Raw genomic sequence first — 26,251 nt, 5'->3', positions numbered from 1 at the left:
CAACGGAGGAGTTAGCTAACTCTGCCGGTAAGAGGGCCACGTTCTCCTGGGTGCAGTCAGGCCACCTGTGTGAAAGATGAGAGGCGAAGGAACTTGGGGTGGCTCTTGTCAATCATCCCGGTCTAATCCAAGTCCAAAGTTTTCTACTGATCTGAGAAGTTTGGCGACCCCGGCTGAGGGCTCAGCTGCAGTTAGCGTGCATTTGAAGTGGATCGAATCAGCACTTCTTCGGGATTTCCTCTGGCCACGCTGGGCGGTGTGGAGGATCGGCAGACTGCAAACATCTGGAGAAAGGCGGTCTAGAGGATGCCAGGGTGGGCTGCGCCTCGAGGAAAGGACCACAGCATTCAGAGCAGGGTGGGGAATCTGCGGCCCGAGGCCAGCGCACTTCCCCAACGCTGATCCAGGCAGGGAAGGGAGGGCAGTGGTCTGGGGGCACACGGATGCTCCCCGGACTAGCACCCGAGTCCTGTAAAACACCTTTCCGTAGAGGCACTCGGTTCGAATTAAGCCCTCTCTAAGGAACAGCCTTGAAGCCCGGAAAAGGGGTCACAGGAACTTGTCCTTCTGTGTACCAATAGCCAAGAATGAGGGGACTTAGAAAAGTGACGTCACGCTCCACGCCACGGGGGTTGCCATGGCGACTTGCGTAAGATGCGCTAGCGGTACGGCGAGGGGCAGGATTCATCCAGCGTTCCCACTGAATAGGCATGGAGACTGGCAGTGCCCTCAAGCCTTCGCAGCTCGGGAAACCTGACGCCTCCCTCCTCCTTTCCCTCCCTCCCCGCCCTGTCTCCTCTCAGCAACTCAAGCCCGGAAATCCTTCCCTGGGCGGGAACGTGGGCCGACTCCTCTCCCGGACGTCCACGGCTTTGAGGGGGCCCAACCCGCCGGAGGCACTGCGTGTTCATTGGTGCCTGAAGCTGTCAATCATCACAACGGCCTCGGGGAGAGGCGAGGTAGAACCAGAGAGGTGGCGGAGGAGGCGGGATGGTCAGGGCGAAGCATAGTCGCGTAGCCTCCGGCCTCAGGCCCCTCTAGCGCGGGGAGGGCTGGGAAGGCAGTGGGCGGGGTGAGGTAGCTGTTCGGAGGGGCCGGGCGGAAGAGGGCGGGGCGGGGAAGGCCGCAGGCTTGAGCCCGCGAGGGGATTGGGCCAGCCTGCCGGGGCTGGCCTTCGCCCGCCCTCCCGCCCGCCTTCCTTCCCGAAGCCGGCTCCCAGCTCTCTTCGTCTTCGCCCGGCTATTCGGACCCCAGGCCGGCAGCCGCCCCGCTCGCTCTCCTCTGGGCCCGTAAATTCAGCCCTCCATTTTATCCGCCTCCCGACCCCCTCCACGTCCGCCTGGCCCTGCCTTCCCCCTCTCCTTCCCGGGCCAGCCCTCCGGCCAAACCCGGAGCCCACCCCTGGCCCAGAACCACGCCCACCCTCGCCCACCTCCCCCGCTGACCGAGGGGGCCGCAGACGTCCATTGCACCGGGGTCATGAGGCTTCCGGCACCGGAGGTAACCCACCGAGTATTGACCTGGAGGATGGATGTAGTGCCCCGCCTCCCTTGTGCTCCCCATACCAGCACATTCGCGGGGAGCCGTAATAGCTACCCTGAGGTTGGGGGGCCTGCGGCCTCGAGGCCACGTGTGGGTCTTCCCGGACGGCCCTCGGACGGAGCCCAAACTTGGATCGAAGGGCCGCCCTGGAGGAGCGCAGCCCTCTCCTCCCCACCTCCGTCACCTGCAGGGCACGACCTGCCACCACCTGTGCAGCTTAACTGACCCCAGAACCTTGGAAGTGACCTGGCCTTCCCCTCCCCCACCTGCCCCTGGAGGGTTATCACCTGCCAGACCTCCTGTCTGCTTGCTCACTCTGATCTGAAGAGGAGCATTTGAACGAACCTCCGTGGAAAACTGCCAGTCGTGGGTTGAGGCGGTGCTAGCCCGAAGTGGCTCTTAAAGAGGATACATTGCACTCCCTGGCTGCCCTCCCGGCTTTGGGCTTTCTGGGAGTGTATACAGGGATGGTCCGGTGTTGAAAAAAAAAAGAGTCCCAGGCAGTCTTAATTAAAACTGCTGTCTTAATTAAAATGCAGCAAACTCCAGCTTGGTTTCCCTTAACTGCCATACACCAGAGCAGAGACTAGGCTTTTTTATTTGGAGGTACTGGAAAGAACTCTGTAGATCGTCAGTACTGCATAAATAAAAGCAATGCTACTTTGGATTTTCTGTGATTGGGGAAAGGTGACTAGCAGAGCAAAACTTTGAAAGGATAAAGCCAGCACTTAGCACAGTGCGCATAGTGGGCATTTAATAAATTGAATTGAAATCCAGGGAATTTTACAGTATATATTTATGACCTACAAGGAAACCTATGCGTTATTCAGCAACTTGGGAAATTTGGTAATTGCTCAAGCAGGTTCCTACCAGAGGACACTAACAAGCAATCAAAACATTGTTGGTCGCAAATCATCATGATCATCTCAAATAACAGTGGACATTTTTGTAGCCTTTTATTTAAGGTTTATCAATCCTTTCAACCAATTTTGCAGATGAGAAAACAGCATTAGAGATTCAGTGACTTTTCTAAGGTTACACAGGTAATAGCAGAACAGTGACTTGAACTTAGATTTCTTAATCTATCAACCCAGTGCTTTTCCAGCTTCACTAAAATTGCCTTCCATAGGCTCTGTTAGTATGTCAAAACAGCCCTGTCAAGGCCAGTGGCAGATGTATTTATGATAGTTAGGAATATTGAACTTGGGGGAGTTTTAATATCTTGAAAAGAATATGAAAACAATTCTAGTCTTGCAGTAGTTGCTAATTTAAATCTCATCATCTTTGTAACTCCTGACTTCTTAAATACTAAACCATTTCCTACTCCTTTTGCCTAGGTCCCTCTGTTGACCAGTTGAAACCAATATAAATATGGCTTTCTGTGGCCGTAATATACTCTTTGCTATTGCTAGAACAAGGTAAGACTTGGAAGCTTTTACTCCTTATTGATGTACTTATTATTGTCTAGAGGAAATATTTCATTGAATTTGAGAGTTGGGTATAAATGTAGGGACCCTGGAGCTCCATTTGTCATACTGAGATGAAGCCTTCTGTCCAAGGTTAAATAGTAAGTTAGTGGCAGAGCTAGGACTACAGTAGTTAGTGTTTTTTACCCTATTTCATAGGATTTTCCCAGTATTTTCATGTTTTAGAAAATTGACATGTATTTACTTGAACTTACTCCAATAAAGCTCTCTATTTCTTTTGAAATGAATACTCAAAAATATCTGAGAGAATTTGACTGGATGGTCAGTAGACTCCTTTCAAGCTTTAACCATTCTGTTATATATTATATGAAGACATGGATTATTAGTGTGCTGTAGTTGTCAAGGGTCTTATAGTAATACAGTTGTAATTTATATTTGTGGATATATAGCACATGCTACATGGTACTTTTTGGTACCATTTATAACATTTCGTATTTCTATGGCACTTTAAGGTTTACCAATCTCTTTCCTCAGAACAGTCCTTTATGGTAAGTATTATCCCTATTTTACAGATGAAGAAGTTGGGGCTCAGTGAGGTTAAGTGATTTGCTCATAGTCATCCAACAAGTAAGTGTCAGAGCCAGGGTTCAGACCCAGTCTCTTGACTTCAAGTATAGAAATCTTTGCACTAAACTGAGCTACCTCTTATTATTTTGTACTTATAAAAAGAATAGGAGCAAAGATGGGCTGTTAGCTATCCCATAAGAAGTTTCTTTGCTGGTACTAGTTTCATTTTTATTTTTAAGCTACCAGGTATACTAGGTATACAGTTTGAGATGTGGTATGTTATATAACTGAAATATACCGCCTGTCTTGGCTTACTCTGATTCATGTTCATAAAGCTCTCCAGGAATCTTAAAGTAAAGGGCATTCTGTAGGTGCTTATTACTTGAGGAAGTTCCTGGCATGATATGAAGTAATTAATGCTTTTGTGTGATTGGTTAATCACTAGAGAGAAACTAAGGTGTTTCATTAAAAGAATGTTTATATTACCAGAAAAGTAACTACCAACACTATAATTTTACCTGGTCTTTGACAGTGGGATTATAAGATGGCAAAACTTTTTGAATGTGGTTCCTATTGTAAAATGTGTTACCATCCATTTTCAGAGCTTTTAATTGTTATGATAACAGTTTATTCCTAAAAATGGACTTACGTATTAACTTTTAAGTTCTATTTTTCTACATTGTTGTCATTTCTTAATATTTTTCTTAAAGAAACCTCCCTTATAACCAAGAAATATGGTTAAGCAAAATGAATACACTGACCATACTTGACAGCGTATGCCTCATTCAACATTTGTAGTCCATCACCTGTCTGGTGGTTGTCCTTTGCTCTTGAAAATGACCAAAATGACATCACCATGATAAAGTGAAATTTCAGCGTGTTTGACTGTGACTGATCAGACCAATATGAGCTTGGAATGCTTTACCATATGTTGGCCGCAGATAGTCTGTGTGAACATTTGGGGTGAATACTTGGCATCTTACATTTCCTTTCTTCTGTTTTAATTATCCTTTGCTCATAGAGCACAGCACCTTTTTTGATGTGGGCATGCCATGATGAGTGGTCTTGTGCCAGTGGCTCCCATGTTGCACAGTTAAATCTAGAGTTCTTGAGAGAGGCCTTGAGAGTATCCTTGTATTGCTTCTTCTGACCACCATGTGATCACCTGCCCCATGTGAGTTCTCCATAAAATAGTCTTTTTGGCAAGCATACATTTTGCATTCGAACCCATCGGAGTTTGCCAGCTCATCAGAGTTGCACTCTCTGAAGCATAGTTTGAATGCTCAGCAGTTCAGCTCCAGCAAGGACTTCAGTGTCTGGTACCTTATCCTGCCAGGTGATACTCAGAATCTTCCTCAGACAGTTCAAATGGAAGCTATTCAGTTTCCTGGCATGGTGTTGGTAGAGCATCCATGTTTCACAGGCATACAACAGTGAGGTCAGTAGAAGGGCTCTGTAGACCTTCGGTTTGGTAGTCAGTCTAATATCTCTGTCTACTAAGAGGTTGGAGGTTTGTATTATCGTCACTTCTTTGAAGGCAGGTTTGATAATTGGATCGATGAGTTCTTTTGTCCTTTAGTGTTGTTATCCTTGACGTTCTTGTGATAGTATGTACTATTATCTTGATTCTGCTTATTTTGTTCTGTATTGTTCAAGTCTCCCTATGTTTCTCTGAACTCCTCATACCTGTTGTTTCTTACAGCTCAGTAATATTCCATTCACATACCATAATTTGTTCATGTAGTCTTCAGTTGATCATCTCTCAATTTGTTTCATATTTTTTACTACCATATAAAACGTTGCCATAAATACTTTGATAAATATCTTACCTTTCCCTTTATCTGTGTCTTCCTTAGGGTATATACATAGTAGTAGTATGCTAGGTCAAAAGGTGTAGACAATTTAGTCTTTTATCTGGTAGAGTTCCAAACTGTTTTCTAGAATGGTTGGATCTATATTGACAGTTCATCAATAGTATGAGTGTGTTTGGCTTCCTATAGCTCTTCCTTCTGTCTTTTATAATCATTGCCAATTTGATAGGCATGAGGTTAAAGCCTTAGAATTATTTTAATGTACATTTTTCTTATTATTAGTGATTTGGAGCATGCTTTCACATGGCTGTTGATCATTTATATTTCTTTTAAAAACTCTTGATATCCCTTGGTCATGTAAGAACTTTAATTTGGGAATGAATTTCAGTCCTATTCAGCATGGTGCAGAGGGAAGAGGGCTGGATTTGGAGTCAGAGGAACTGGGTTTGAATCCCAGTACTGTCACTTACTATCTAGGTAACTTTAGGCAAGTCATATAATCTCTTTAGGCTCCAGTTTTCTCTTCTACAAAGGAAGGGGATTCAACTAGATGACTTCTCTGAGTCCTTCCAGCTACAAATACATAATCCTTATATATTTGTGTAAATACCCTATAATATTTTGAAAGTCAGACCCTTATCAGAAGTACTTGATGTGAAGATTTTTTCCCCAATCAGCAGTTTCTCTTATTCAAGTTAAATTTGATTTCTTATTAACATTTATGATGGATTATTTAATTTAGCATCAGAATATGCTGCCACAAATTCGAATAACCAGTTATTTTATGTTGTTTACTTTTAATTTATGGGGTTAAAAAAATCCTGATTTCATTTTAAGTGGATATATAAACTGTGCCTAAAGAATATACAAACTTGAAAAAACCTGTTAAATTTGTAAATGTATATGCTTAACTCAGCAGTGTTCCTTTTTTTTTAGAGGTCCTCACCTTTTTGTCCACCCTAGCTACCCTCGATATTCCCCATCAGTTTCATTTCTTCATCTGGCAGACTCCCATTTAAATCAAACCCATGTGAAGAACTATGGAAGCAAAAATTTCTTGTATCCTATTCAATCAAGCAGCAAACTACCTCACTTACGAACTAAGGCAATACGAAAACTACATACATCCACATGCTGGCTTCAAGGTTTCCCAGATAAGCCTAAACAAACCATGGAAAAACCAGTAACAGCAAGCCCCAAAACCCCAAAAGAAACAGGGATTAAGACTGAGGAGGTTAAGCAGTCTTTGAGACAAAAAATTGTGGATGAACTTAAACATTATTACAATGGATTTTACTTGCTTTGGATCGACACCAAAGTTGCTGCCAGGATGGTATGGAGACTATTACATGGACAGGTGCTGACCAGAAGAGAGAGACGAAGGGTAGGCAAGAGGAAGGGTGAAATTGAAACTAACTATTTGGGAACTAAATTTTGAGTACAACTAACATGTTAAAATTTCAAAGGGATTTTTTTTTTTTTGCTAGTAAAAAGAAATGGCTAAGACTCTTGAGTTTTTACTGACTTGCTGTATAGCTTTGGGCAAGTCACTTAACCTATGCTTCCAGTTATTTAGTTAGAGTTTCAGCTTTAGCTGCTTTCCAACCTTTCTAAGGTATTGAGGGCCTTCAGATATGAATTGTCCTTCTAAGTACAAACCTAGTAGTATCTCAAGTTTTCAGAACCAATGTTAAAACATACTGCATTATTAGAGTAGAGGTTTCTGTTTTATAAGGATGAAGCAGTGAGATTCCATTAACATGTTTTGATTAATATAGATTTCCCTGATAATATATAATAAATATTCATACAGAATCTTAGGGAAGGGGAACATCCTGTCTGTTTTAGAAGCAGCAGCAGAAAATCTGTCTTGGGTTTTAACACATTAGGAACCCAAAGCAATTTTTTGATATGTCTTAAAAGAATGAACATTACATATGCTTTTAATTCTTTAGCTGCTGAGAACTTGTGCTGATCTCTTCCGCCTGGTTCCATTTATCGTGTTCATCATTGTGCCCTTTATGGAATTCCTATTACCAGTATTTCTGAAACTCTTTCCAGACATGTTGCCATCAACTTTTGAGACTGAATCCAAAAAGGTGTGTATATCTGTACTTTTAACTTGTTTTTCTCCTAAAAAAAAAAAAACAAATAACAAAGCAACATCCAACTTTTATTATGTCATTTAAAAGAATGAATAGGTTGCCAGGTGAATCCTTCATTGGGAATCCATTAAAAAATCCTTTATTGTGTTTGTTATAGACTTTTCTGGAAATGATTGCATTGAAAATGAAATCTTGTAGATCTGTTTGGGAACCTAGCTTGATACATATACTTGCTGACATTTGGGGGATTGTCCCATAATATAATCTGTTGTGGATAATGTATCCTTCCATTAATGTATTAGAGTTGTAGCAAAGTTGAAGGAACTGCTATAGAAGATAATTGATATGAATGTTGCCCCTAGTTCATTTTCTGGGAAACAACCTCAGACTTACTTTTCCATTATAAAATCAAGGTTAAATCTTGCTTTTTAAAAGAATCATCCTGACTTGATGAAGGGAAAATAACTGTAGCTGTACAAATCACCCAGTTTAATATATAGGCCTGTCAATTTTCTAATGACAATAAAACTCAAAACCATGTGTTTCGGATGATAAATATATAGAACTTTTACATGGGAAGAGAGTATTTGTATATGAGTCAAGAATTGTTAGTAGTTTCATATTTTTGAGGCACAATTCTCAGAATCAAACTGAAGGGCATCTCTGATTCTGTCCTCTAGAAATCTTTGGTCTACCAGGAACTAAACTCTGGAATCGTGAACCAAAACTAGAATGAGCTACCTTAATTCACTGAGTACCAACTGAAATGATATTAGCATACTGAACTGAACTAAAGTTGAAAAAAAACCACAACAAAACACCTAGTTAAAGACTATTCAAACTGGAAGAAATCCTTTATCTTTTTGTGCATTAGAGTATGGAAATATCTTCTAATCTTAGCCAATATTTATTGCAATTCATAGTCTTACTGTAGTTAAAGTGATGTGTTAAAGATGCCTAGCCACTACTGATAAAGAATATTAAGCTTGTTGAAGGGAGATTTAACTTACTTTCCTTCATTTTATTTATTAATAGTGTGCCTTTCCTAGTAGACAAAACCTTCGGGAGCAAAGTTTCTGCATTTTTTGAGCTTGCATTGAAGGATGCAGAACCTGTGAACCTTAACCTAGGTAGTGGCGGCCCAAAAATCTGGTTAATAAATAATGACAGTCTGTCCATACTGCCACCTTTTTCTTACATAGCTTGTAAACGCTTATACTTCCATTACACTTCCACCTATTTCCTGGTTGGTTTTCTGCTCTCCTTTTTGTGCTTGTACTTTCCACGTATAATCTTTATTGACAGATTCTGTTGTAAACTCCTCTGGGCTTTCTCTATTGAGGTCAGAAAACTGAGCTTGTTGCTGCCTCACAGGATTCTCAAGTGCAGTCCTCTGACTGAGTTCAAGTTTTACAGAACAAACCCTTTTATTAAGGAGAGTTGTTCTGTGAAATTTGAATTCAGAGGGCCACACTTGAGGACTTAGAGGGCCACGTGTGGCCTCAGCCACAGGTTCCTCATCCCTGGGTTATATACGTCAACTACTATTCAATGAATGAAGATAGACAAAATTAAGTTGTAAGATTAAAGTGAGAAATTATAAAATGAAATTTTGCCTTTTGTCTAAACTGGTTCTCCCTAATAGCTTTTTAAATTAAACTTTTAAAAAACAAATATATTAAATTGGAGGTAGCAGTGACCAGTTAGAATTGATAATCCCTATTCTCCAAGCCTTGTTTGTTAAGATTCAGTCAAGGCAGAAAAGATTAATTCATTTTCCTTCCTTTTTCTACCATTAAGGCAGAAAAACAGAAAAAGAAAATGGCAGCAAAGTTGGAACTAGCAAAGTTTCTCCAAGAAACTATTACAGAGATGGCAAGGAGGAACAGAGCCAAGTTGGGAAAAGGTTCCAAATTAGGAGATGCCTCTTCACAGTTTTCATCCTATGTAAAACAGGTATCAGCCTTCTACACAAGTAACTTCAGATGGAAAGGGATATGAAAATGGAGGTGGATACTCAGGAAATATGAGTATGATCAAGTGAAAGAAATATATGTCTATACATATTCATATGAACAAATGAAGTGTATTTGTCATCATTTAGTATGCTAATGAATAAATTCCAGAGTGTAGTATATTGTAGATGTCAATATAAATATATTAAAATAATTATTAAAGGTCTGTTAGATCTCTAATAAACCTGCCTAAGCATATGCAATAGTACACTAGTTTCCCCTTTATATATAACACAATACAAATCCATGGTATCTTCACTCAGTAACAGAAATGTCACTGCTTATGCAACCTATATATCAGATAATGTTCATGAAAAGTTTAGATTTATGAATAGAACAGAATTAAACTTGAGGGTTACTTATGATTCTTCCACTAACCCCAGGCAAGATTATTTATGTCTTTCTGCCTGTTGGTGGGGGTGGTGAGGTTTAATTTGTAAAATGAGTATAATGCCATCAGACATTATCAGTAAATGCTTGTAGATTATCCTAGGAAATGTGACATTATAACAGGGTACTATGGGGGAGGTTCAAATAAGTAGTAAGCATATTTTAACGCCTCTTTTTTCCATTGTGTAGGTCCAGACAGGCCATACACCTAGCACAAAGGAAATTGTTCAGTTTTCCAAACTATTTGAGTATGACCTAACTCTCGAACATTTAGACCGATCTCTACTGGTTGCCCTGTGCAAACTCCTAGAACTTCAGACCCTTGGAACCAACAACTTGCTCCGCTTTCAACTTCTGATGAAACTGAAGTCTATAAAAGCAGATGATGAAGTAAGAGCCTAACTGTAGTTTCAGGGGGTTCACAAGAAATTTGCTTTATCTTGGGCTAGCCTAGTAATGAAATATTTGCATCAAGGGCTCATTTAATGACAAGTTTTCTGCCAAGGTGAATGAAAATTCTCCCCCACCCCCACCTCCCTCTCAGGCTCCCTTCATAGCCCCAGGCACTCCTTTGACTCTCACTTAAAATCATTAGTTACTTGTCATTCCCTGAACTCTCTCTTAAAGGGTAGGGCAAAATGTCACTAATTCCAGTATTTTAGCTAAGACTAACTTAGAGCAGATAGGGGCCTACTTGGAGGAATAGGAAGTGAGATCCTGATATCACACTGATAGGGAAAGTTCGTCACCTCCCTCTTCTGCCATGCTGCTATTAACCAAATCTGTTTTCTGTTGGTAGATTTGGTACCACAGGAAGAGTGACTGAATACAATTTTTTAGGGGGACAAAAACTAAAACATTTGAATATATTGGGTAAGAGACGCTGCCTTGGTTATAAGAACCAAGCAGGCTGCTTAAAAAAAGATGGAAGAAATGCTGATAATGCTCTAAAAGGAAGATGATCAGAAGAAGCAGGATTTCCCCAGCACACCTTCTCCTTAGTTTCTTTCAGTATCACTGCTTCAGCACTGGGGATTTGTCATAGCCATCATTTGTGTTAAGAGGAGTAGAGGTCAGATCTTGTTTGAGGTTAGTTTTGAAGTTTTTAGATGAAAGATTATGGGGTAAATCCCTTCTCCCAGCCATTTTTATAAAGATGAAACTAAACATTAAAGGGTTGTCATCAGAAGGCACCATATTACCTCAAGTACTGTCTGTGGGGAAGGGAATTTTTAGTTTGATGATGAATTCATTTGAATGCCCCAGATCCTTTTAATATCTTGGCTAAAGGAAGGGTGCTCCTTTCCCCTCATCTTAACTGTCCCCGCATCTACCACTACAACAGTTCAGGGCTCCCACAAACTATAAGCTTGGGGGCAGTAATCATATTTGTCATAACTTCTGCCGAGGTGAACTTGGAACCCACGGGCTTCTGTCAACCCTTCTGTTCTTTTTAGGTGATTGCTACAGAAGGAGTGAATGCCCTGAGCATATCTGAACTACAAAGTGCTTGTAGAGCCCGAGGGATGGGGTCACTGGGGCTCACTGAGAAGCAATTGAGAGAACAGCTTACACAGGTAAGTAGCCACTTCCTTAGGCTCTTTTCAGAGGTTCCTTATATAGTTGCAGATTTGGCTGCCCTTGCATCATAGGATCATAACTTTAGAGCTGAAAAGTGACCTTGGGCCATCTAGTTTGAACCCCCTCATTTTACACATGAAGAAACTGAGGACCTAGGATGTTAAATGACTTACCTAAACTGTCACAGACAGTAAGTATCAAAGGTGTTATTTGAACCCAGGTACTGCTTGAGAGCCAGTGCTTTTCCCACTGTATCATAAAGTTCAGTTTTCAAATGAATTATATTTCCTGTTATTTCAGTTCCCCACTAAGAAGTAGTTGGTTTGCAGTAGGATATCTGGAAAGTCAAGGGGTCCTCCAGCTTGGTTAAAGAAAGGACAAAGTCTACAATGTGAAGAAACCCATCTATATGTAGCATATTTGCATTTTAACCCAGTGACTTAAGCCAAAGACTTGATCCATTATTCCTGATTAATGAGAATTTTAGTAACTTCAGCAGACCCTCTTAGTCTATAGAATTTGGTGGGGGAGGGAAAAGGGGCTGCCAAAGTGAATTTTCTTAAGTGAAGGCCTGAGAATATTACATACTTTTGCTCAGTAGACTCCAAAGGCTCCCTATGACTTAGAAGCAAATAGAAACTCTTCTGTTTAGCATTGAAAGCCCTTTGCAACTTGACCCCCATCCACTTTTCTAACCTTATCCCCATTGCTCTGTCTGTGGTCCAGCGGACTTGCCCTTCTTTACTCTTCCTCACAAACAGCACTAGTTCTTATCCCTGTACCTTTGCATTGGCTATCCCCCCAAATCTGTAATGTATTTTCCCCCTTTACCTCTATTACTTAAAATTCCTATGGGATTTCCTTCAAGGCTAGGCTCAAGTACCATCTTCTACATGAAGCCTTTTGGGATCTCCCCAGCTGCTAGTATCCTTCCTCTGAAAATCACTTTATATCTATCTTGTCTGTAACTAGAAATGTACGTCTCTCTGGATAAAATATGAAGCTCCCTGAAAGCCTTTTTACTTTTGTCTTTGTATTTCTAGCACCTAGCACAAAGCCTGGCACATGGTAGGCATTTAACAAGTACTTATTGATTGATTAGACTAGTGTGGCTTCCTTTCTTTACATTCAGCCCTGGCTACAGCACCAAAGCAACAGAAAGAAGGGTTCTGATAGTGGCACTGAGACATAGAGATAGTTGTCATTTTTCAGTTTTTAACCCATATCCAGGACAGATTGTTCTCAGAATCTGCCTTCTAAACTTAACCAGCACTACTCGCTAGTTCCTTTTAAAGGGGATAAGCAGATTTATAGATGCTGATCTTATTTGAAAGTATTTATTCAGTACTTTGAGAGGTTGAAGGAACCTTACATCATAACCTTTTGCAGTCTTGTTCTGACAGTGGCCTCTCAGTGAAGGAATTGAGGGGATTGGAGCAGCAAGTGGTGGTGGGAATTAAATATACCACACTTGACTCCATCCTGTGAATCATTTTTGGAGCTAGCATGGTTCCCTTTTCTATTCAATTATGAGTCTAGTCCCAGGTTATTCAGTTGTGGAAATTGTGAGGGAACGTTGTTGCATTGTTTGAATCTGTCCCTGTGTTGCTGGGATGCTGGACCACCTCTACCTGCTGCTTAGAGACCTTTACCTAAAGATCTAGGTTATGCTGACCAGAAACCCAGTTAGATCCTAAGATTGATGCAAAAAGTTTTCTCTCAGTTTTGCATCTCAAGCAACCCATATGTCTTATCTGAAAATTGGCCCTGGGCTGATGATCAATCAGTTATTGTTTCCATATTCCTTCATTGTTTACAGACACTTGGGGGGATTGGGACAGCACTTTTTTTGATTTCAGGAAATTGTACCTGTTTACTCTCTCCCTCACAACTTAGAAACTTAGTTAATCTTTTCTCCAATTAGAAATCAGGTCTAGTGCCAAAGCTGAGGAAGGCTACTGGCCTCTGTTTGTTAATATTCATTGCTTAATAAGTTGATATGCTCAGAAACTTACACCTTTGTTTCCTTAGTTATTTTATCTTTTACCTGCTGCATTAGTGACTTCATTTATTCCACTGGTTAGAGAGACAGCCTGATGTAGTAGAAAGAACATAGACTGTGGAATTCAGGATACTTGGATTCTAACTTTGGTTTTATCACTACTTAACTCTCTGTGTGAAGTTATTTAGCTTCTCTTGTTTCATTTTCCACGACTGTAAAATGAGTGGTTTTGACTAGATCTCTAAGGTCTTTTACAGTTAATTCTGTGATTATTAAAGGACCTTAGCATATCAGAAATATAAAGTGCCTATAAGGGCGTAGGGATGAGCAGGTCACTGGGTTCTTTGAACAGCTGAAAGAGAAGCTTACAGAGGGAAGGAGCCATTTCCCTGGGCCCTTTTCAGAGCTTTTTCTATTGTTTCATTCCTTTCCCATCCTTTAGTGGCTGGACCTCCATCTGAAAGAGAATGTCCCTCCTTCTCTGTTGTTGTTGTCCCGTACCTTCTATCTGGTAGATGTGAAGCCAAAGCCTATTGAGATTCCTCCAAGCATTGAGGTGAGTAATTTGATTTATAGAGAATCTGTGTTTCTGTCATAACCAAGACTTATGCATGGGCATACTTGTCTCTACCTGTATCCAGTGCAATTAGCTCCTATTAAATAAATACTCTTTGGGGTTTGGCCTGTTTAAAATAATCTCTGGCCAAGGGCTTGTCATTACTTTCTTTTTCTCCTCATATTTAGATTTTATTAGGATATTTTTTAGTCAAATTTCTTTCACTTAACTTCATTTTAGTGCTAATTTTTTTCTATTAGGCCAGCATGAATAGCTATGTTCTCACTTGATTCTTATTTCATTTATGTATACTTAATAATAGTAGTGTTTACTACTGAGTTGGAGATCTAGTGCAGAGTCCAGGTCAGAGAAGGATCCCTTGTAAAGAGTGAGGTCCTCCAGAGGCTGCTGTTTGTGGATGACATTGTGCTGATTAAATTGAAGTCCAGAGCATTACAGAGCCTCCTGGCTCTTGTAATCACTCAAAGCAGTTTGGCCAGTCCATCCATATAAGAAAGCCAAGTGGATGAAGAGTATTTGTTCTTCAATGTACATTTGGACTGACACCCTTTAGAGCTTTTCCAACAGTCTGTATATTAAGGAAAGACAATACAGATGGATAAAAAGTTGGACCTAGAACAGGAGGAGGAGAGCAAACCATATAGTTTTCAAGAAATCCCAAAGCTCTTTTACTGATTCCAAGATTCCTATGAAAGTTAAGGCCCATCTTTTTAGTATTAACATTTTGCTGGTGTTGATATATAGAAAACCACTGCTTCCAAGGATCTAAACATTAGTACCACACAGTGGGTAGTGGAGAGACACATGGTAATAGGAGCAGGCTGCAGCAGAAAACCAATGAAGAACTCCAAAGAGTAGGAATATTGAGGAATTGTGTAGGAGAGAAGATGGATGGGTTATATGGTAAGAATACGAGATGAAAGGTGGATAATTAGAGTATATCATAATGTCTAGAGAAGGCAGAGAAGGCCTTCTGCATGCTAAGCAGACTTGCATATAATGGGCAGGCATGGATGGGTCACAGTCTGGCACATTGAAGAGAGTCACTTCATTGAAAAAAAGATTCTGTTTTCTTCCTCATGTTCTTTTTTGGTATCAGAATTACTAGCCTCTCTTTTCCCCAAATCCTTTTCCTCAGAAAACAAAACAAAAGAAAAAACAACTTTTTCTTGGTAAAAATAAGCATAGTCAAATAAAACAAATTCACATATTGACCATATCTGAAAATATGTCTCTTTCTGTATGTTGAATCTATCATCTCTTTCAAGAATTTGTTAGCATGCTTTATCATTTGTGTTCTGAATTGTTGGTCATTATTACATTGATGAGAGTTCTTAACTCCTTAAAGGTTTTTTCATTATAATGTATAAATTATTCTGGTTCTGCTTCCTCTGCATCAATTCATACAAGTTGTTTTTTTGTTTTTTTTTTGGAGGGAGGGGGAAAGTGAGATAATTGGGGTTGGGTGATTTACCCAAGGTCACACAGCTAGTTAAGTGTCAAGTGTCTGAGGCTGAATTTGAATTCAGGTCCTCCTGACTCCAGGGCTGGTGCTTTATTCACTGGGCCACCTAGCTACCCCCATATGAGTCTTTCCAAGTTTCTCTGAATCCATTCCTTTTCTTATTTCTTGTGGTGTAATAATATTTATTAATTCATATACCATGATTTCCTCAGCCATTCCCCAATAGATGAATACTCTACTTTGTTTCCAGTTCTTTGCTACAGAAAGGTCCACTATACACGTACACACACACACATATCTTGCACATATAAACATATAAGTCCTTTTCTACTTTCTTTTATCTCTTTGGGGTACATTTCCAATAGTGGTACCAGTTAGTCAAGCCAGTTTAATGACATTTTGGGGATACTTCCAAATTGTTTTTCAGAATAGATGGACCAGTTCAGAGTTCCTGATAGCTCCACAACAATTTTCCTTTTTTGTCATCTTTGCCAGTCTGCTTTAATTTGCATTATCTTTTAGTGATCTGGAATATTTTGTCATGTGGTTGTTGGTGGCTTAGAGTTCTTCCCTTGAGAACTGCCTGTTCATGTCCTTTGACCATTTATGTATGATAACTTTTGATGTTGTATATTTGCATCACTTTCCTTTGTATTTGGGTATCAAATCTTTATCAGAAAAACTTACTCTAAAGACTTTTTTTCCCATTTAAACTATTTTCCTCTTAATTTGAAACAGCATTGATTTTGTTTGTGCAGAAGATTTTCTTTTCTTTTTTTAAACTTATTTTTAATATGAGTTACAAATTCTCTCTCTTCTTCCACCCTCTCCACTACCCATTGAAGGCATGAAATACGATACCCACTACATATATGAACTCATGTAAAACATATTTCCACATTAGCTATGCTCCAGAAAAATAAAGAGAAAAAAATATGCTTCAGTATATCTGAGTCCATCAGCTGTCTATCTGGAGCTGTGTAGCATGTTTCATCATGAGTCCTTTGGAATTGTTGTGGATCATTGTATTGATCAGAGTAGCTACTTCACAGTTGATTATCTTTACAGTACTTTTGTTGTAGTGTGCAATGTTCTCCTGCTTCTGTTAACTTCACTTTATGTCAGTTCATATAAGTTTTCCCAGGTTTCTCTGAAACCGTTCTCTTAATCATTTCTTACAGCACAATAGTGCTCCATCACATTCATATGCCATCATTTATTCAGCCACTCCCCAGTTGATGGGCATCCCCTCAGTTTTGAATTCTTTGCAACCACAAAAAAGGACTGCTATAAATATTTTGTACATGTAGACCCTTTTCTTTTTCCTTTTTTTTAAGTGTCTTTGGGACATAGCCCTAGTAGCAGAATTGCTGGGTCAAAGGATATGCCCAGTTTTATAGCCCTTTGGGCACAATTCCAAATTGTTCTCAAGAATGATTGGATTAGTTCACAGCTCTACCAGGGCATTAGTGTCTCTGTTTTTCCATATCCCTTCCAGCATCTAGCATTTTCCTTTATTGTTTTCTTCTTTATTTCTTCTTTATTTCCTTTATTGTTTCCAATCTGATGGATAGGAGGGGGTACCTCAGAGTTCTTTTAATTTGCATTAATCTAATATTTATTTAGAGTATTTTTATAAGACTGTTGATAGCTTTGATTTCTTCCTTTGAAAACTGCCTGTTCATATCTTTTGTCCAGTTATCAATTGTGAAATGGCTCTTATTTTTGTAAATTTGGGTCAGTTCTCCATATATTTGAGGAATGAAACCTTTTCAGAGAAACTTGCTATAAAATATTCCCCTAATTTACTGCTTTTCTTCTGATTTTGGCTGCACTGGTTTTGTTTGTGCAAACCCTTTTTAATTTAATGTAATCAGAATAGCTATTTTACCTTTTGTGATCCTCTTTACCTCTTGTTTGGTCATGAGCTCTCCCTTTTCCATAAATCTGACAAGTAATTTTTTCCATGCTTCCTTAACTTGCTTATGCTATCACCTTGTATGTTTAAATCATGTAACCATTTTGAACTTGATATATGTTGTGACATATTGTTCTATGCATAGTTTGTGCTAGACTACTTTCCATTTTTCCCAGCAGCTCTTGTTAAATTGAGTTCTTGTCCTAATAGCTGGGATCTTTGGATTTATCAAACACTGGGTTACTGTGTTCATTTGCTTCTGAATATTGTGTGTCTAGTCTATTTCATTGATCAACCTCTCTATTTCTCATCCAATTGTTCAACTTCTTTGTGACCCTGTTTGGGATTTTCTTGGCAAGGGTACTAGAGTGGTTTGCCATTTCCATCTCCAGCTCATTTTACAGATGAGAAAACAAGCAGACAGGTTAAGTCACTTGCCAGGGGTCATGGAGCTGGGAAGTATCTGAGACTGGATTTGAACTCAGGAAGATGAGTCTTCCTGACTCCAGGTTTGGCACACTATCCACTGTACTACCTAAGTGCCCTTTTCTTATCCAGTATCAGATTTTTATAAATATGTATTTTATTTTTTTCCCTCATTACATGTTAAAACAGTTTTTTTTAATTTGCTTTTTTTTAAGTTTTGAATTCCTAATTCTATTCCTCCTTCCTTCCCTCCCTCCCTGATAAGATAAGCAATCAGCTATAGGTTACACATGTGCAATCTTGTAAAATATTTTCCTATCAGTCATTTTGTATGAGAAAATTTGAATAAAAGAAAAACAATGAAAGAAAGTGAAAAATAACATGCTTAGTCTATATGCAAACAATATCAGTTCTTTCTCTGGAAACAGATAGTATGCTTCATCATTGTTCTATGGGATTATCTTGGATCATTGTATTGCTGAGCATAGCTAAGTCATTCACATTTTATCATCCTACAGTATTGCTGCCGTAGTGTACAATTTTCTCCTGAGTCTGTTCACTTCAAATTGTATCAGTCCATGTAAGTCTTTCTAGGTTTTTCTGAAATCATCTTGTTTGTCATTTCTCATGGCATAATAATATTCCATCATAATCATATACCACAGCTTGTTTAGCCATTCCCCAATTGATGGGCATCCTTTCCATTTCCAATTCTTTGCCACCACAAAAAGAGCTGCTATAAATATTTTTTGTACAGATAATTCTTTTTCCTTTTTTTTTTGATGTCTTCAGGAGATAGACTGAGCAGTGGTATTGCTAAAATCAAAGGGTAGCCAAACTTTATAGCCCTTTTGGACATATTTCCAGATTGCTCTCTAGAATGGTTAGATTAGTTCACAGCTCCACCAACAGTGCGTTAGTGTCCCAGTTTTCCCATGTCCTCTCCAATATCCATAATTTTCCCTTTCTGTCATATTAGCCTATTAGGTGTGACGTAATACCTCCTTAATTTGCATTTCTCTAATCAAAAGTGATTTAGAGCATTTTTTCATATGACTATAGATAGATTTGATTTCTTTTTCTGAAAACTGCCTGTTTGTATCCTTTGACCTTTTATCAGTTGGAGAATAAGTAAGTATTTGGGGAATAATTTGTATTTTTATAAATTTGACTCTCTATATATTTGAGAAATGAGGCCTTTATCAGAGATATTTGTTGCAAACTCCTCCCTTCTCCTTTTCTGCTTTCCTTTTAATTTTGGTTGCACATTATATTGTTTTGATGATTACTGCTTTGTAATATAGCTTGGGATCTGATAGGCTTCATTCCTTCATCTTTTTTTTCATTGATTCCCTTTTGACCTTTGGTATTCTTGAGCCTTGATATTTTTGTTCCTCTCCAGTTGATTTTGATTATTTTTTCTAGATCTGTAAAGTGATTTGTTGTATGGTACTGAATAAGTAAATTAATTTAGGTGTTGTTATTTTTATTATATTGGCTCAGCCTACCCATGAGCCATTAGCATTTCTCCAGTTCTTTAGATCTGTCTTTATTTATGTGAAAAATATTTTATAATTGTGTTCATATGGTTCCTGTGTGTGATGAGGTTGGGGGTGCTGGGACCCTGAGAATGCCAAGGCAGAGTTGCCTGGAATGAATTCATACACTCAAGCCTTTTGTCAACTGACAAAAAAGTTTGTTGTAACACTTTAGCAAAACTTCAAGAGAATGAGGATGGTGCTGGGGTTTATATGGAAAAGGGGCATGGGAAAGGAATGCTAATTAGGTAATCTAGGGGTCCAGCTATCTTTGGGAGCTATGGATGGGAAAGTTTAGGGAATATTCAGTATGAGGGAGTTGTCAGGCATGGACCTAGAAGATCTAACATGAAGGAGAATCCTTGGGTCAGCCAGGGACAAAAATCCTTGGACCAGACACCCTTTTGTCTGTTCTGATAACAGTGTGTTCTGCAACAAGAAAATATTTTCTCGCAGGACAGGGGCCTCCTGAGAAATTGGGAGGTTTTCAGAGACATGATCTTATGATTGGGGCCCATGTACCCCATCATGTGTCTTGGCAGGTGAACTCCTAAGAATTTTATATCGTCTGCTGTTATTTTAAATGGAATTGTTTTCCTGTATTTTCTTGCTGGGTAGTAATATTTAGAAATGTTGATGAGTTGTATGGGTTTATTTTATTGTGATTTTTCTTTTGATTTCTTTTTCTTATTGCTGTAGTTAGCATTTCTAGTACCATATTGAATAATAATGGAGATAATGAATATCCTTGCTTCCCCCTCACCTTATTGGAAAGGCTTCTAGTTTTTTCCCATTATAGATAATGCTTGCTCTTGGTTTTGAATGACATTTCTCTTTTTATCAGATTTTATTGGTAATACACAAAAAGTTGATAATTTATGTGGATTAATTTTATAGCCATTTTTTTTTGCTGGGGTTATTGTTTCAATTAATTTTTTAGTTTCTCTTTAGGTTTCTTTATATGGACCATCATATCATCTGCAGAGACCCATTAATTTTGTTTTTTCCTTGCTTATGCTTATTCCCTTAATTTTTTTTTTGTCTTCTTTCTATAGCTAGCATTTCTGGTAGCATATTCAAGTAATAGTGTTGATAATGGACATTTTTACTTTCTCATTGGAAAGCCTAGCATTTCTTCATTACATATAATGTTGACTCTTAGTTTTAGTTAGGTATATTTACCATATTTAAGAATTTATATTCTGTAATTTATATTTTTTTTAGTGTTTTTAACAGAAATGGGTATTGCATTTTATAAACTTTTTCTACATCTATTAGTATAATCATGTGATTTAAATAAGTTATTATGACTATATATTTTTCTAATATTGAACCAACAGTGTTATAGTATGTAATCTTTTAAATCTGTTGCTTTAGCCACACAGGGCTGTATTCAAAGCCTTTCCAGAGATTATTCTGTATTTCTGTCAGTCAACTAGCATTCATTAAGTACCCATTGTGTGCCAGGCACAGTGAAAGGCAAGAAACAAATAGCTGCTGCTCTCAAAGAGCTTATGGTCTAATGGAGGAGAAACGTGCAGACAGGAAGGCACAGATATATGCAGGATGTCTACAAGACAAATTGTGTCAGTCTCAGAGGAGAGCCACCAGTAGTACAGGGGAGTAGGAAAGACTTCTTGTGGAAGGTAGGACTTTAGCTGAGACTTGAAGGAAATCTGGGAAGCCAGGAGGTGGAGGAGAATGTTGTCAGGAGATGGCGTGCTTTAGGTGATGATTAACAAGGAGGCCAGTGTCACTGGATCTCAGTCTCTATAAATGACTAAATTTGAATCCCTTAAAAAGTGGTGCATTGAGCTAAAGTTCTTTTCCTTTTTCTCTATATCTGTTACTTCATCATTTTTTATCACCATTTGCAGTGTTCTCTTAAACTTACCTTCCTAGCACTGAAGAACACAAGACTGAATGAAGTACCATGTTTCTAGTGTGATCCCATTAGAGAATCAAACTTACCTCTCTGTGCTCTGACGTTTTTTCGTGTCTGACTTATAATTTTCACTGGTGAGAAAGGGATGCTGTTGCACGGCTCCAAATACTAAATAGCTAAGAGTGAGGAGCCAGAAGTTCTAACCTCATTTTTGCTAACTCTTATGAATCAGAGAAAATCACTTAAACATCAAATACTTCTGTGGGTATATAGTATGGAGTTTACAACCCAGGTAAATGTCCATATTCAAGCCCCTTTGCCCTCCCTTCCTACCCTTTTACGTAAATCAGAGGCAAGTCTAAGTTTAACCCATTTCTGGAGGGACCCCTGAGATAAGATTCAATTCTGGATCTGATCTGGAGGATGTTTCTAGGGGAGCTAGGGACTGGTTCAAATTTATGAATTTATTTTAGAGCAGACATGAATCCATAAACCCTCCTAGGAATGCTCCAGCACTTCAAGAGGGCATCTAAGCCACAGGTGTCTAGGACCAGACTTGGTTTCCTGAAGGCACTCTTCAGGAAATAAAATAAAATAAAAATGTCTTATTTTTACCCTCATACCTTAGGAACTCCTTCCCTAGGGTGTGGTAAAAGAGGGGCTAAAACTATCAGCCTCAGGATAAGATGATATGCTCATAGATACCTTGATTGTCTTATATTTTCTTGTCCATCTTCAGCAGCAGCTTTCCTTAGTTATAAAATAAGACTTTCTATCCGATAAAGGATTTAGACTATGACAACAAGTTAATGTTACCATTATCTTGGATTTATATAACATCTTTCTTTCAAATTACTCAAATATGTTTCCCAAAATACAATGATGAGTATTTTTCAGTCTGATTAATCTTTTCCTGGAACATGACTTATAAGACATTCAATATTTGCTGGCATATAGACTTCTAATAAATTAGAACTGAGAGAAGCGTTCTGTCTCCTTTTGCCCTCTAGTCCTCATTCTGCTAACTTACCTTATACTTTGTTAAATAATCGGTATTAGTAGGATAGATATAAATATGAATTCTTATGTGATTTCATTTATTGGTATTCTTGTAAATAGCATGTTTTATTTTCCCCTGCTTAGCTCTTGAAGGGAAAGTGTGTGTATTAAAATGTTGATTAAAATACTCAGATGAATTATATTGCCTATTATGCATCTTAAAGCTTACCACTGACTACACTGACTATCAAATAAGGTAGAGAAGGGAATAAGTATTTATACAGCTTCTATTCTGTGTCAGACACTTGGCTAAGTGCTTTTATAAATATTATCTCATTCATCTGAAATCTGTTAAAAAACAGACATAGAGTAATTGAGAATGGTTTCTTTTTGAAACAAATATAGAATTAGGGTTTATGTCCTTTTAATGTCCTAATAATTGTAAACATTGGTTTATAATTTGATTTACATAGTGTACACAATACACAGTGTACATAAACCTGTATTTCTCTGTCTCTTTTCTCATGCTCATAAAGGCTGTAGTTGGAGGAATTGGGGAAGGCTTTTTGACTATTGCTGAAGTGTTTGTCTGGACTTGTAGGAGGCCAGTAGACTTATTAGGGTGAGCACAAAATACAACACCAAACTTACCTTTCCTTTAGTTTTCAAAAGCTAAAGCTCCTCAAGAAATACCACCCTCTTTACTTGAATCTAAAGAGGTCCTGGTGGACTTTGCATCTCAGCTTCAGGGAATAAAGGTTAGCCTAGTTTTTTTTCTTTATGTAAAAGCCTTTTGAATAAACTGGAATGTTAACCTGACAGTTACTTTCTTTAACAAGGAAGAGTTAGTCTACTGTTTGGTTCATTCTTATGAAAGCAGTATGTTTCAGCTTTGTTTCATTTTGCTTCTAGGCTTTATCTTTTGGACACTGCCAGTATAAAAAAAAAATGGCTATTATAACTTCCTGGTAGTAACAGTGTGTGTATAATTTAACACAGCATCTTCTAGAGTCTAGACATTTGTATTCTGAATTGAATTGTTGTTAAATTCATTAACATAGTGTCTGATTTTGTTGTTTCAGATGGAAAAATTAAAAAATCTGCCACCTACTATAGCACCGCCACCTGTTTCATTAACTGAAGAATCTCTTTCTTCTTCCAGAGTAAGCATTTTTATTAGAGGGAAAGGGCTTATTTCTTATTTGTTTTTGTTTGTTTATTTTCAAGAGCACTTTTAATTTGGACTAGAACAGTTGTGAAACACTGCATAATCCTTTGCTCCTAAACAGGATGTTGTAGGCTGAAGTGTAGTCATCCTGTAACCACTACATTTTTGACCTTTTTAAGTAAACTATCCACAAGTGCAATCAAGTATCAAACTTAAACATGCTAAGTCTAGAGACTAATTACAATACAGGCACATCCTTATTTTCTTCTGCCAATTAGAAATTGTTTCCTCATGTAGTGAATCTCACACAGGACCTTTGTGTAAAGAAATATTATGAAAACAACCTAAATCTCGGCATTAAGTGTATTCCTCACCACCACCCCCAATTTTCCAGAGACCTTTAGTGTAAAAGTCGCTTGAGTGCCCTCTCCTCCACCAATGATTAAACTCCCCAACTAGAATAAGAAGTAGGGACCACAGCACAGGACAAACCATGAAGAAACAACAGAGGCCAGTGATATGAGCAGAGACAAAACACAGTAGCAGTCCTTCCCCTTGAAGGTTAGTATATTTCTGGGTTGGTGATGGAAACTCTGGACACATAGAGGGATAATGTCCAGGTACTGGTAATTCAAGCATTTAAGGTGGCAAGTCTGTTTTGGTATTCTTACAATATAAACTTCCTCAGTCCCACTCCTCACCTTAGCACATAGTAGGTGCATAAATGCTTGTTGACTTATTTGTAAAACACACTCTGATATTAGATTGTAAAGTCAGAATGGTTTGACATGATTTGACCTAAGGAAATTAGCCTGTGGCTCTTAGAGCATTCACCTTGAAACTGTGGCTTCATTCTAAAGTTATTTTATTTTGATCTGTTCTCTTCAGATCAAATCACAAACCTCATCCCAAAGCAGCAAAGCTAGTCCAAATGGAGTGTAAGGCCACTTGAAGATGATGTTGTAATCCATTCACCCACTCCATCTCCGTACCTCAGTAGGTAAAGGACTCCAGGCTGGGCTGTCTATATCATCTTCGGAATATGGCCATTTCGTCATTGTAACAGTACTCCTTGAGGCCCTGAAAACTACCCCAGGTGATGTTAGCAGTGAATCTAAGTTCATGTTCTTCAGAAAGCCCATTTCTTCTCTGCCACTATTCACTCCCACTGTAAATTAACTCCACGAAGTGTAAATGTGTAAAGACACCTGTTCATTATTGACGAAATTGTGTAATGTGTAGCTTTTGCAGTGATCTGTCTTTGGATATCTGCAATTTGTGCAGCACTCCTTAAAGGAAAAATGTTTTGTATAGAATGGCTCCTACTTTGATTTTTTATGACCTTAGCCTCCTCTAGCATGGCATCTTGACTTTGGCCTTTGGAAGCACAGCAATGACTTTACCAGCCTGACCCCTTCTTTCTCTGACAGACCTTTGATTAGCTAGTGGCTTGATATGCACATTTCCTATCCTTAAATTGAAATGCTGATGCTACTTACTCATGGTCTTTTTGCAAGGGGAGCAAACCCTCAAAACCAATTAACTTATAAGACAGGGGAAAGGGTGCTGCTCTGATGGAGAGAAGAGAAAGCCTCTTAGAGGGGAGTGAGGAGTTAAAACACATTGGCAGCTAACAGGGCTTGGCCTCAGAGTGGCTGTTCTGTCTGACATCTCCTTTTGGGCCTGGAGTGGCTGCAGGATAAGCTGGGAAGGAGCTGCCACTTTGCTAGCACATATGGCTTTCATTAGCCATCATTTTGCTAGGAAACATAATTAGGGTTTGTGGCTTAACTGTTTGTTTGGGTTGGGTGTTTTTTTTTCCTCCCTGATCTATTTAAGTGATTCACAAATCAGACTTTTTTTTTGTTAGTCGTGGAGGTTGTTTAGGTCTAATTGTCCTTGTCTGTGTTACCCAATAACAAATATTATGTTCAGATACTTATTTATTACTTAAAAACTTTTTTTAGTGGTAACTTCCTTTGCTGGAAGATTGCCACAAAGATGACCAATAGCTCTCTTAGTTTTAAAGAGGTTAGGGAGGGAATAGACACATTCAGGGATCTGGGAGATGAAAAACGTTACCAGGCTTGCTGGTAACATTTAGTTATTTTTATTTCCTGGAAATTGAAAGCACTTAGTTGGGTAACATTTAAAAACCAAGTGAAACTTAAATTTTGTTCTTCAGACTGGCTGGGACCACCTAAATGAATAACTTACATTCTTATTTCAAAACTAGAAATAATTTGCACTTTAAACTGGTTCCTCTGACTCTCTTTCAGCAGGGGATGATCTCCATATTGTACTCCTAATCAACTCTAGTTATTTGAGCATTAAGAATACCCTGCTGTGCTAATGCAACATTGTATGGAGTCTTGCCATTAGCCTAGCAAGGTGATTCACAATAAACTTTTATATTTCTAAAGTGGTGAGGTGTTTTTTTTTTGTTTGTTTTTTCAGTTTACTTGGCTCACATTTTAAAGGTTGAATGTGGGAGAAAGATTAGCCAGTTAACTTGCTCAGTCTTGTTCCCATCCAGTGATTCATAGGTACTAGTAGGATGTGTTAGAATTCTCTTTCTGTCCTTTCCCAGAGCAGAGTGGGAATGATTAAGCCAAAGGGAGCCCTTGGCTGTTTCTGACCAGCAGCCCACTTTTAACCTTTTCATTGCATCTAGACATTAAGAGACCATTCTCTCCTCTCAACACAATTTATCTTAACAAGTTTCATGATTTGGATCTTAGAAAGCCAAAGACAGGCTATATTTAATCTCTTATTAGACTAGTTGGCTGTATTTTAAATAAAATTTATGATTCTGATGAGCCAAGACATCTATTA

General features: G+C 38.8%; 1 protein-coding gene across 4 annotated transcripts; it reads left to right on the top strand.

Moving 5' to 3' along the window:
* Positions 1–219: 219 nt before the first annotated feature.
* LETM2 (leucine zipper and EF-hand containing transmembrane protein 2) lies at positions 220–25,838 on the top strand. Of its 4 annotated transcripts, XM_072635167.1 has the most exons (11): positions 962–1,500; positions 2,880–2,960; positions 6,284–6,731; positions 7,303–7,446; positions 9,253–9,408; positions 10,047–10,247; positions 11,315–11,434; positions 13,883–13,996; positions 22,911–23,006; positions 23,331–23,411; positions 24,305–25,838. In XM_072635167.1, exons 2-11 carry the CDS (start codon positions 2,914–2,916, stop codon positions 24,356–24,358), a joined length of 1,461 nt encoding a protein of 486 aa, XP_072491268.1. In that variant the 5' UTR covers positions 962–1,500; positions 2,880–2,913; the 3' UTR covers positions 24,359–25,838. The 4 variants fall into 4 exon arrangements, with proteins under 4 accessions (XP_072491266.1, XP_072491267.1, XP_072491268.1 ...); XM_072635165.1 differs by lacking the exons at positions 962–1,500; positions 22,911–23,006 and adding an exon at positions 220–959; XM_072635164.1 differs by lacking the exon at positions 22,911–23,006.
* The last annotated feature ends 413 nt before the right edge of the window (positions 25,839–26,251 follow it).

The sequence above is a fragment of the Notamacropus eugenii genome, chromosome 1 (genome assembly GCF_028372415.1).
Source record: "Notamacropus eugenii isolate mMacEug1 chromosome 1, mMacEug1.pri_v2, whole genome shotgun sequence".
Classification (NCBI taxonomy): domain Eukaryota; kingdom Metazoa; phylum Chordata; class Mammalia; order Diprotodontia; family Macropodidae; genus Notamacropus; species Notamacropus eugenii.
This window is presented reverse-complemented; position numbering and strand designations above follow the sequence as displayed.